This window comes from Astyanax mexicanus, chromosome 10, assembly GCF_023375975.1.
Source record: "Astyanax mexicanus isolate ESR-SI-001 chromosome 10, AstMex3_surface, whole genome shotgun sequence".
Lineage (NCBI taxonomy): Eukaryota > Metazoa > Chordata > Actinopteri > Characiformes > Acestrorhamphidae > Astyanax > Astyanax mexicanus.
The window spans coordinates 42,407,522-42,420,739 of NC_064417.1; the positions used below are offsets into that span (position 1 = coordinate 42,407,522).

Sequence of the window (13,218 nt, forward strand, 5' to 3'; positions counted from 1 at the left end):
TTCTCTGATTTTACCTAATTGAAAACCACTGGAATACAATCAAGAGGAAGATGGATGATCACAAGCCATCAAACCAAGCTGAACTGATTGAATTTTTGCACCAGTAGTGGCATAAAGTTATACAAAAGCAGCGTGTAAGACTCGTGGAGGAGAACATGCCAAGATGCTTGAGAAACTGTGATCAGGGTTTTTAGACCAAATATTATTTTTTAAACTCTTAAAACTTTATAAATATGAACTTGTTTTCTTTGCATTATGAGGTCTGAAAGCTCTGAATTTTTTTTTGTTATTTGTGGATACTTTTCACACCTTTGCCTTTATTGGGGGAAAGCAGTGCGCTGGTGGGATATGTACTGAGCTGAGCAGAGTTGTGGAGCTGTTCTCCGGTCGCCGCGCGCAGCCCCGCGCCTCCCCTCTACCCGAACATGCCCACTACCGTTACCCGGAAGTATGCAGAATTCCCAAAGATGGCGGAGCAAGGTCCAATGGCGATAGCTATGCGGCTAAGAAATCAACTGCAGAACGTTTATAAACTCGACCCTTTAAGAAACGAGGTGGGTAACGGGCCGCCGCCGCGGATTACCCGCGGAATTCCGCCGAGCCCGCGCGCGCTGCGTTATAAAGGGGGGTCTGCGCGCGCGCTGCTGCCCGGACGGCGGGGAAGCGATGGAGTGCGCGAGCATGCAGCCGGTTTGCGCAGGCGTGAGTGAGGGGGAGCCGAGCGTGCTGTTGTTCGCCCTCGCCAGGATTTTACCATTGTGCTTTTTTCTTTCTTTTATTTTACTCTGCTGAGGGGCTGCGCTGCTGATCTGTTTAGCTGTAATATGTAGATTTATTTACTAGTTTATATGGAGTGAATGTTCCCTGTCGTTATTCTCAGTTTGACCTGAAAGGCTGAAAATGTGTCCGTTCCTCGCGACGGTAGCGCTGTTAGCCCGTGTTGTGACGAGTTGTGTGACCTTGCCAAATCGTGCTACCTTAGCGTATCTGATGCTGCATTAATTTGCTGTCTGTTTAATCGGGAAAAAAGTTCTTATCCCACTAGCAAGCTTTCCAACTTTACTGAACAACTGTAAAATATCAAACAATAATATGTATTTTTATATTTAATTTCTAATAGCAAAAGTAACACTTTTTTAGACATCTACACACATTTGTATGTTATTTAGCATGAGATAAAAAAATGGCATTTTTTTAAGCTACCATAAGTCGAGTGAACTTTTATGTCGGACCGCCAGGCAAGCACATAAATGCAGCATAAATATATTTAAAGAGACAAAAGGAACTGTGTATGAGAACAGGGAACCAGGGAAGTCTTTAAAAATTTAAAATCACTAAATATCTGTATCATGCTAAAGTTAATGTAAGCGGGGATTAAAAACAGTTTTTGGATAGCTTATAATTAAATTATATAATATTATTTTTTATTAATATATCATTTACATTTTTGTAACATTCAAGCAAATAATGACCGTAAGCTTATTTTGTATTCCCCGAAAAAAAATACAACAGAATTATCATTAAACAAGAAAACATTGAAACGTGGGTCTGCGCATGTGCAGTGCAAGTACAAGGCACATTGCGCCGCGTAGCACAATTCGGCAGAACACCAGTTAGCGTAACGAGTGAACAAGTGCATTTAGTGGCACTAGAGGCTCCGCTGCCTCCTCCTCCTCCTCATGCTGGGTCGGTGTAGATTAGGAACGCGCTCGGGCTGAGAGCGGAGAGCTGTGGAGTTTGAGAGAATAATGTCTGGTTTAACAGAAGCTCGTGTTGTTTAAAGTCATAGTGTCCTGGTTTTAATTCTCCCCCGCCGCTCGCTGCCCTCGCTCCCCGCTCTCGGCGGCGCTGAGGCGGACAGGCGCAGCTGAAAGTTTGGGTGGCTGTGAGCCTCTCGGCTGAAGCCGTGGCTATTGTTTGGGTCAACAATGAGCCGTCACTGAACCCAGCCAGCGTTTTATTCCAATGCACAGCACGGCGCCAGCTAACAGCGGGTTATATAGGCTGTATGAGTCGCTGTTCGGCTCACGGTCCTCTTGTCCGAGTGTTAGGAATACCTGTACCTGCAAACTGAGCCTTCAATTCAATCAACGGTAGTCTTCAGAGGGGGCGGGACCACTTGGATTTTTTTGTTTAATTTATCACGAAATATAGTCCGCGTTTTTTTTTGTTATTGCAGACTTTACTAATATCTAGCCCTATCCGGACGATATTAGTTTTTCAGGGGGTAGTTTTCTCTTTTTATAGGGGGTCCTCTGTGATTTGACTTCTGTCCAGAACGGATGCATGTGTTTTTCACACACATCTTCTGAGAAAATTACAGGCTGAATTACCTACTGTTTTTCACTGAACTCCGTGATCCTCTGGTCATTTTAGTCTCGTCTGGACTGACATCTCTGAGTTTCGTCACCTCGCGTTTAATAAAATAGCTATTTGTTCACTGCCACGCACCATAATTACACTTTTACAATTACACTGGTCGTGCATTTCCGCAGAGATCCACGTAAACACAACAGCCAGTGGAAATGAGGGAGCTAGGAACGCAATGTCACGTGACCTATAAAGCCTAAAAACTCACTGGTCCTCCTGTTTTTTCAATTGCAGTCCAGATGCAAGACTTTCATCACTGAGCAGAAATGTGAAATAGTTTTCACACACGTCCCCCTGACAAACTAGATTACTTTTTATTTATCCCAAAAAGAAATTCACATATTGCAGTAGCCTAAGGTAGGTTTACATAAATGGTAAGCACAGTAGCAGATACAACCTAATAATACACTGTGTGGCTGAAAAAAAAAAGGTGTAGCACACGCTAATATTTAGTTGAACTGCCTTAAGCTTTGGTTGGGACACGCATTCACTGTGGCATTGTTTCGATAAGCTTCTGCAATGTTGCAAGATATATTTCAATCCGTTGTTGCATTAATTTCGCACAATCCATGCGTGAAAATGATGTTGGCATTGTTATCTTGGAATATGCCTGTGTCATCAGAGAGGAAAAAAATCCATTGATGGAATAACCTATATTCAGGTAGTCAGCTGACCTCATTCTTTCAGCACATACTGTTACTGAACCTAGACCTGACCAGCTGCAGCATCAACCTCACATCATTTACTTAGTTAATTATTGTTTTTGGCCAGGCAATGTATTGTGCAGTGTGTAAATAAGTAAAGTTATATTGCAGTACCAGATAATAGGAGCTGCATAAAAAGCCATATCGTTATTGCAAAAGTACCCTAAAATATTGACATTATTTTTGGGTACACCTATTTTGCTGTTTGTAGCAAAAGGAAATATGTATTATATATTTCCATTAAATATCTATTATAGAAAGATAATATCTGTCCAGTATAATTAGTTTTACTTCAGTCCTGGATATATGTATTGCATTATTAGTGTTACGTTGGATCATTTACTTCTACTGTTACAATCTGATGACAATCTCAGTTAGGGCTGTGCCATATCATATCGTATGCAATAATTTTACCATGTACACTTCAATATTTATTTTGTTGCAGTAGTGTATTCTTGAAATTTGTCACATCACCATATCTCCAACCACAATTGGAAGTGGAAAATGCTGGGCATCTTATGATACAATATTACAATATGTTGCTTACAATAACGATGATGTCACAAAAATGTGAATCTGTGATACTCAATATATTGCAAGAAAATAAAGGCTCAGTCTTTCAGGACTGGGATTAAGTCTTGTCTTGGATTACAGAGCATTATGAATGGAAGTTCTCCATTAAAAACAGAAACTTAAATGGATAAGATTAGATCTAAAATGTGTTTGGGGAAACAGGTCAATACAGTGTCTGTGCATTGTAATCATTCAGTGAGAAAAATGTGTAATATGTATGAAAAAAATGAGTGCTGTAGACAATGATAAATTGAACAATTAAAACGGTTAAATTCAGCATTGTATAAGCACTGACCATATCCAGTACATATTTTTGAAAGACAACTGTGACATAAATTATATAAATAACAGTACAGTTGTATTAGTTATAATATATTCTTGTTTGTGCAACACGGTGACAGGAAAAAAAATCCCATTCAGCATTAGTGTTACTGATGTTACTGAGAGTGGTTATTTTTTTTTTATCCTCTTTGTCTTCACAGGAAGAAGTCAAGATAAAAATCAAGGACTTAAATGAACACATCGTATGCTACTTATGTGCGGGATACTTCATTGACGCAACAACAATAACAGAGTGTCTTCATACCTGTAAGTCATCTGTGCTCAAACTGCTCATATATTTGTGGTCATAGCGTCCGTTTTTCATGTATGTGACGTTTAATATGTTTAATATGAAGTTATGTCTGTTTTTAGTCTTATATTTATTCTGTATTAAACAGATTTAAGCAATTTAACAGATTTTTTAAAACTGTAGCTTTAAAATATATGTACAGTTGTTATTGGATGTTTACATACTTGGTACACACTTGACACTGTGGACCAAGGAATGTTAATACCTGCACAACTTCAGAAATGAATTTTCCCAGCCATCTGGCCCCCATTGTCAATCCTTGCTTGCATCCAGATGATTAATGTTTTTGTCCTGAGCGTGCTGTATAGTGTTCAAACTCAAGTACAAGATAATATCTCACAACTTATACAGGTCAGGGTGTTCCCAATCCCAAGCCATCGACTATTGTAACACTTGATGATCAATTTACATACTGATGTGCCGTGACCTTTTACATGTTCAGTATGGAATTGAAAGTAAATATTATGTCAATATCATATCAAAAGCTTTTATTTAAAAAAGGAGAATGTGTGCATCTTTCTTCGATTTGTTTATTTAGTACTAATGGTTTGTTGTTTTTTTTTTTGTTTTTTTTTTTCTAGTTTGCAAGAGTTGCATTGTGAAATACCTCCAGACCAGCAAATATTGTCCAATGTGTAACATCAAAATTCACGAAACACAACCCCTTCTGAATCTTAAACTCGACAGAGTAATGCAAGATATTGTTTACAAACTAGTCCCAGGACTACAGGAGAGTAAGTACCCTTACACTGCATGTTACCATTTCCTGACATGAAGGATGGTGTTGGTTATGTAATATTTCATATAAAATGTCAATTATTGTGTTTCAGGTGAAGACAAGAGAATCAGGGAATTTTACCAGTCAAGAGGCCTCGAGCGGATCATACAGCCGTCAGGGGATGGTAACCAAATTTATGTTCAAGCGTAGTATAAATTATATAAAGAAATATTGTATAATATAAAGGATTGTGTGTGGTTTTTTTTTAAATTATAGTCATTTACTGATCATTATGTTTTTGGTGTGCATACCTCACAGAATCATTACCAGACAACACAGGATTACCGTACACCAGCTTCGATCACTCTAAAGCCCACTTCTACAGATACGACGAGCAAGTCTCGCTCTGTTTGGAGCGACAAAGGTGAGATTACGTGCATTAATTTGTTTATATATTGTTGCTTTAAATCTGAACTGCATGTGTGGCTGAATCTGAAAATATTATTTTTACAACTAAGTGAAAAAAATAATTAGGACATCTGCTCTTTGATGGCTTCTTCTGAAATCAAGGCTATTAAAAAGAGATTATCTTGTGTTTGTTAGAGTAACCGTCTCTACTGTCCAAGATTTTAGATCATTTAGAGTGTAAGTGAGGCCATGAGGTAGAAGGAGTTCCACTCTGTCATCTCTAAATCCACTTTTATCCCAAAAGTATGGGAAGGATCTCTGTAACTCCAGTGAATACAGTTCCACTGCTTAAAAGCTCAATACTTGTGCACTTATACCCTTCTATGCTATGTTTGGCATTTAGCATAGTGCCATCAGGTTCATGTTTATCTGCTTTAAAGAGTTCTATTTTATTTGCAGTAATTCTCTACAGGGACTAGACAAGCTGTGTGTGCATTTGCACATCTGTGTCAGCAGTGGGTGTCACTTAAAGTAGTTACTGGCGCTTATAATAAGTTATTTCCTAATAAAAGTCTGGTCATGCGTATGAAATAACTGTGACTCAGGATCCAGGCTAATCCAGGTATTTTTTATTAAAGGATTGTGTATCAGCTAAACAACAACGGATACTAGTCCAGTGTGTGTACCACACACACAGACAACACACGCACACAGACACACACACACAGACACACATTCATAGCTAAAATTCCATTAATAGCAAAAATGTGTTCCTTTTGAAATATTAAAACATTCCAGTCAGTACAATATGCAGATCAGTTAAGCAGTAATACTGCCCCACTGCTGACATCCAGCCCTCTGCATCACACTGTTATCAGAGGCATGCTGCTGCTGCAGCTCAGCCAATCAGCTCTCCCTCCTGCTCCCCCTCTAAACCCATACCCAATCACCCAATGCCCAAACTACAGTATTTCCCTCATTTTTAAGCCTTTTTCAAATTTAAGCTGAGGGTAGAGTCAGCTAAAACCAGAGGGTTTAGTTCCCCTTTAAAGGAACCAAATGTTAAGGTAGAAGGGCCACACTGTCTTATAAGACATAAATAAATCAGCTCATAATGCCTTGTTATATAAACTGTTAGATTTAAGTGACTTTACTTCAGTATCAACCAGCAGCACATCTTCTCTAAACTGTGTGGCTGAATTATTAAAGATACCTGATTAGGACATCCTTACATTTGAAGTAAAAAACAAAACAACACCTCAATCTATCCTATTTAATGAAAAGGCAGACCATTAAAATATTAAAATCATTTTGGAGCATTCTAGCATTGCACAATGGCTAATATAAATTATTGTTAAATACCTTTTCCAAGTCTTTCGAGACCCAAAACTTAAAAACTGGACAAATAAAAACTGCAGATAACAGCTGGTGTACAGATTGTAGGTATCTTACTGCAGCATGAAGTTTCAGGACTTTGAGGAGACATGTACAGATGCGAAACTTTGCAAGATGCAAACCTCCTTCAAGTGCCAAGAGCTAAAATGTCAGACTGGAATTCTTTTTTAAAAGAAAAAGTGAAGGTAAACTTTTATCAAAGTAATAGAAAGGAACACATGAAATATATGGGTGCAAATGACAAACGAGTCAGCTTCATATTGTGCGCATGCACAGCTGCTTCTGGTTCTGGCTTGTCTCTATTTATTGATGTTTTTAATGGTACTGTAGCAGCGTGATAAATTCTGAAGTGTACTGAGACTTTTATGTTCAAATATGTCCCCAAACTTTAAGTTTATAACGGAGCAAGATGCAATCCAAAGCACATGGTACGCAGGACCAAGGTGTTCCTTAGACGGAAATGGAACTGAAACGCTTTGCACTGGCGAGTCAGTGTCCTGATCTAAACCCAGCTAATCAATTTTGTCACAATGAAGAGGAAACTTGTGTCAGACGCCCCTAAAACAAGTAACAACTAAAAAAGCTGGCCATTAAATTGTAGGGCACCCAAGAGTAAAGTTATTAAAGTTGCCTTAATGAAATTGAGATGCTAAACACAATGATGACATGTAGTTAAAATAAGATCTGACATTGATCTTTTAATTTGAATGTACAAATGTCATGAATATGAGATCAGTCAGTCTCATTTCACTGCCAAATCCTTAAGCCTATTATTCTGAGATTGATGGCAGCTTAAAATGAAATATAACTGTGTTCTCCCCTCAGGCTATATGTAAATGTTTATTGTTGGTGTGCTTAGCATAGTCACTATTGTTGGGGAGTGCACGACTATATAAATCAGTACCAGTTAAATTACATGCACCAAGGAAGTTCTGACAACACACATATTTTATTGAACGAAAGACACAAAGAACAAATAAATAATAAATACAAGGGCTGTCGACATTACTTTAACACAGTCTTTTCACGCATGTTATTCATGTGACAAAATTAGGAGAGCCTGGAGAAGCATTAGCTGTTTTATTTCGCAAAATGCCTCAGCAATATTGAGTGCAGAAGGTAGATTACCTTTTATTTATGCTAAAGATAATGCTCTCTCACTTTCTCTTTCTCACTATCTCTCTCTCCGTCTCCCTCACACTCTCTCACTTCTTGTCCTGTATAGACACACAGCTAATAGCAGCTTGAAAAGAGGAAACGTGTTAAGTGTGGAATATGGAGCGACACTAGCATTTCTTTCTCCATTAGAGCTCACAGTTAAACTCAGTAACTAAGCACATTACAAAATTCTAGTTAAAAAATCATCAAATCTACCCTGTGATATATAAGAAACAGGGACACATCAAAAGAGCACTTTCTTGAACACAGTGTTGAGGTTTTGAGACTGTATGAACTACCACATAGGCAACTATAGCTTTTCTATTAAATACAGCTTTCAATATATGTTTATTTTAGTGGTGTATACACAATTATGTGATTAATCACAATCAATCACCCTTTTTTTCCTTAAGACTAAAGCTTTTGATAACAGGTATTTAAATGCAAATAAAATCAGTGTTAGAAACACCTAGATTTGTATTATTGGTAAATAATCATTATTACTTATCACGTAAAAAAAAAATATTAATCAATAAACAATATTCTGTGACTAAATCATGGATGAAATCATAATTACATTTTTTGTATAAATAAATAATACAGTACAATAAAAAAGATCTAGTCTGCCAGGTGTAAATCACACTAAACCATTATTACTATCACCTTCCCAAAAAATGCTGTTAAGTACCAGCATTTACAAAAAAATTAACTATGATTTCATCCATGATTTTTATTGATTAATATTTTTTTTTTATTAATATTTTTTTTTAGCTATTAGGCTTCGTGGTTATGACACATGTGAAGGTCACATGAGCTGTGACGTGTGTTTTTTTTTTTTTTCTTTTTTGTCAGGAATCACTTATTAATTAAAGTTTTAAAACATTTTAAAACTCCGGAGCACCAGAGTCTTTGTTTCTTTTCATTTTCATACAGTTGTCATGGTGCTGTCCCCCCCCCCCCTTGCATTACACTTGGGGAAACTGAGGGCTGTCAAGGTCCTTCAAATTACTCAGCATTTCTGCTGTATACAACAAGTCCTTCACTCTGAAACAGCCTTCAAAATCCCAAGAAATGCAGCCCACCTTGGACCCAGGCTACACTTTACACTTACTTTGCTTTGCCGTCTCCCAACACATACGAATTAACAAACCAGATAATTAGCAAGTACTTTTAGGGTGCGTAAAAGCTGGTAAAAACACTAAAGTGTGCAGGGCAGGTTGTCTGAATTAAGAAATACTGCGTTATCTGAAATGCTGGTTGTCCTTCACACTGGATTTTCCAACATGGCACTTTGGGACCAGTCTCTAAACCATGTAAAACTCGTCGTAGTCTCTTTATTGTCAGTCAGTTATGTTTTCTTTCAGAACTTTTCATATCTTTTAACATGTCTTCAAACAATCTCTCTCTGTCTCTTTTTCTTTCTTGCTTTCTATTAATATAGATATTTTTCAAGTAGTTGAATGTCATTCCTTGTTTTTATGACTGATTGTTTTAGATTAAAGTCATTTTTGATGTGAGAATGATGTTTAATGTTGAATCTTATTGTTTTGTCTTTTTCAGCTCAACGTTGTCCGGAAAAGATAAAAATAAATTAACATTACAGGTAAGCCATAAGTGGGAGAAAAATTTTTTTAACGTTCTTACAACACAAAAGTTTTATTTTTATAGATTGGGATTAAAACGTTTATCATGGCTGCAAGTTTGTTTGTTTGTTTTTTTTAGTAGCAAACACACTCTGTATCTGATCAAACATAAAACACAATAAATATATATATAAATATTGTGTATTGTGTTTTATGTTTAATCAGATACAGTGTGCCATGTGCCACGGTGGAAAAAGAAATAATAATGATAAATCTTATTTGCACTCTGAAAGGGTATATCATCCACTTAACTTCCATGCAGGTATTGGCCAGTACTGTATGTAGACTGTTTGGTTCTTACCAGCATATGAGCTGTTCTCTCAGACAGTTTTCTTGGTCTTCCAGATTTCACCTTAATCGTTCACAGTTTCTTGGGACTGCAATTTTTGAACAGAGCATACTTTAAAATACCTCAGGTTGAAAAATGGAGTCTCTATCTTTACATTAGACTGTAATTGTTGGGATCATTTTGGGTAATCACTGTGGGAAGTGCCAAACTTGAAGTCTTCTCTCTGGTTTCTGCAGCAGAAATTTGTGCGTTGTTCAGTCAGAGCTGAGGTCAGGCACCTGAGGAAAGTGCTGTGCCACCGACTCAACGTAGACAGGAACCAGGTTTGCCCTCTTTAATACATTTATTTTCCTTATTTATATTTACAGTTGGAACAAGGATGTATTGGGATATTTGTATTTGTAGTAAAATATTCAGTTAATCTAATATTGCCTTTTTTCCATAAAAATAACATCACAATATTTGCACATGTTCACTGATTTATACTCACCTTTCATAAAATATTTTAGAATCTTGAAGAAATATTGTTTGTATAGTCATCTCCCCTATAATACAGTTTATTTTCTTTTAGTTAGTGTATATATTTCTGTGCCATAACAGCATTTTATATGTAAGTCTACACAGTAGATTCAAAGGCAAAATAATTGGAAATAATCAGTCAATTATGATTTTAAACTACAGCCAGTATTGCTAGAGGAGGTTCATTGAGGCCAACCTTGAAAACTTTCAAGCATATTTTTTTCCACACTGACAAGATATTTAACATGTAATCTTTAAAATTCTGAAATAGTGTTGGTTAGGGGGTAAGATAATATGAAAGCTTTATTTTCTTCCGTGTCATAAAGCAAAAAAACTCATAAAGATCATGTAATAACTGCCCTGCCATCCTCATCCCCTTGTTTCCCTCTGGCACACTCCTTCTCCTCTTTTTTACGCTTCTTTTCTCTTCTCCCCTCTTGTTCCACTCTTTTTTCCACTCTTCTCTGTGTGGACTTTTTGTGCTAGGTCCAGATGTTGTTCAATAACGAATCCCTACCAGATCACATGACAATGAAGCGGCTGTGGTTGTCCCACTGGTTTGGAAAGGTACCATCTCCTTCATTTCCAAAAACATTTTTTACATAACAGCTCTTGTTTAAATGTTTTAAATGTGTTTTGTTTTTTTTTTCTCCAGCATTTTACAATACTCAACAGTCCCCGCTCATGAATAGCAGAGATGCTTGATTTATAAAATAGTAGTGAGAGCGGATGTTTGGTTTAGCTTTGCGGCCTGGTGCTGACATGCTTCATTTATTTTACGATGAGAACAATTGTTTTGCTCACTTTTCTTGTTTAAGGTTGCTATAATCAGTTTTGGCATCATCTGATGACTTAATTTTTATTTTGCCTGTAAATCATGTTGTCTTTTATATTACACTAAGTTTCTTATTATCTCCCCTTCCACCTCTTTAGGCCCAGCCGCTGGTTCTCCACTATGCCATCAAAGACAAGAGAACAAGATAGGATTGTGTAATTGTATGAAGTGATGTAAATATTTTGTATTTCACATATTCTATTTTAATAGGTTTTTTCTGTGCATATATACTTATTTTTTTTGTTTTGTATTTTTGAAAAATAAATTTAAATGTAAAAATGTCTATTTCTGTCCATTATTGTGTTTAACATTGCCTATAATCCAAGGGTTTAAAGATCATTGCTGTCCACTGAATATATATATATATATATATATATATATATATATATATATATATATATATATATATATATATATATATATATATATACAGTTGTGGTCAAAAGTTTACATACACTTGTAAAAAAACATAATGTTATGGCTGTCTTGAGTTTTCAATAAGTTCTACAACTCTTATTTTTCTGTGATAGAGTGATCGGAACACATACATGTTTGTCACAAAAAACAGTCATAAAATTTGGTTCTTTCATAAATTTATTATGGGTCTGCTGAAAATGTCACCAAATCTGCTGGGTCAAAAATATACATACAGCAACAAAATTTGTCAATTTTGGTGATGTAGCGAGTTGTGTCAATCAAATTAGCTTCATGTCATGGCCTCTTCACTTCTTGTAAGTGATTCTGATTGACTACAGCTGTTGACTTCTCATGAGCCCATTTAAATAGGGCTCATTTGACCCAGTGATTAGACTCAGCTACAAAAGCTACAATGGGAAAGTCAAAGGAACTCAGTGTGGATCTGAAAAAGCGAATTATTGACTTGAACAAGTCAGGGAAGTCACTTGGAGCCATTTCAAAGCAGCTACAGGTCCCAAGAGCAACTGTGCAGACAATTATACGCAAGTATAAAGTGCATGGAACAGTTGTGTCACTGCCACGATCAGGAAGAAAACGCAAGCTATCACATGCTGCCGAGAGGAGATTGGTCAGGATGGTCAAGAGTCAACCAAGAATCACCAAGAAGCAGGTCTGCAAGGATTTGGAAGCTGATGGAACACAGGTGTCAGTCTCCACAGTCAAGCGTGTTTTACATCGCCATGGACTGAGAGGCTGCCGTGCAAGAAAGAAGCCCTTGCTCCAGAAAAGGCACCTTTAGACTCGGCTGAAGTTTGCTGCTGATCACATGGACAAAGATAAAACCTTCTGGAGGAAAGTTCTCTGGTCAGACGAAACAAAAATTGAGCTGTTTGGCCACAACACCCAGCAATATGTTTGGAGGAGAAAAGGTGAGGCCTTTAATCCCAGGAACACCATGCCTACTGTCAAGCATGGTGGTGGTAGTATTATGCTCTGGGGATGTTTTGCTGCCAGTGGAACTGGTTCTTTGCAGAAAGTAAATGGGATAATGAAGAAGGAGGATTACCTCCAAATTCTGCAGGAAAACTTAAAACCATCAGCCCGAAGGTTGGGTCTTGGGCGCAGTTGGGTGTTCCAATAAGACAATGACCCAAAACACACATCAAAAGTGGTAAAGGAATGGCTAAACCAGGCTAGAATTAAGGTTTTAGAATGGCCTTCCCAAAGTCCTGACTTAAACCCCATTGAGAACATGTGGACAGTGCTAAAGAAACGGGTTCATGCAAGAAAACCATCACATTTAGCTGAACTGCACCAATTCTGTCAAGAAGAGTGGTCAAACATTCGACCTGAAGCTTGCCAGGAGCTTGTGGATGGCTACCAAAAGCGCCTAGTTGCCGTGAAAATGGCCAAGGGACATGTAACCAAATACTAATGTTGCTGTATGTATATTTTTGACCCAGCAGATTTGGTGACATTTTCAGCAGACCCATAATAAATTTATGAAAGAACCAAATTTTATGACAGTTTTTTGTGACAAACATGTATGTGTTCCGAT

The 13,218-nt window shown here is 37.3% G+C and overlaps 1 protein-coding gene across 2 annotated transcripts; it reads left to right on the forward strand.

Moving 5' to 3' along the window:
* Positions 1 to 432: 432 nt before the first annotated feature.
* On the forward strand, positions 433 to 11,526 carry pcgf1 (polycomb group ring finger 1). 2 transcript variants are annotated; one of them, XM_007247456.4, is made up of 9 exons: positions 433 to 554; positions 4,130 to 4,235; positions 4,860 to 5,012; positions 5,109 to 5,180; positions 5,315 to 5,420; positions 9,518 to 9,560; positions 10,126 to 10,212; positions 10,895 to 10,975; positions 11,342 to 11,526. In XM_007247456.4, the coding sequence occupies exons 1-9, from the start codon at positions 468 to 470 to the stop codon at positions 11,390 to 11,392; spliced, it is 786 nt and encodes a 261-aa protein (XP_007247518.1). In that variant the 5' UTR covers positions 433 to 467; the 3' UTR covers positions 11,393 to 11,526. The 2 variants fall into 2 exon arrangements, with proteins under 2 accessions (XP_007247518.1, XP_007247519.1); XM_007247457.4 differs by lacking the exon at positions 433 to 554 and adding an exon at positions 567 to 702.
* The last annotated feature ends 1,692 nt before the right edge of the window (positions 11,527 to 13,218 follow it).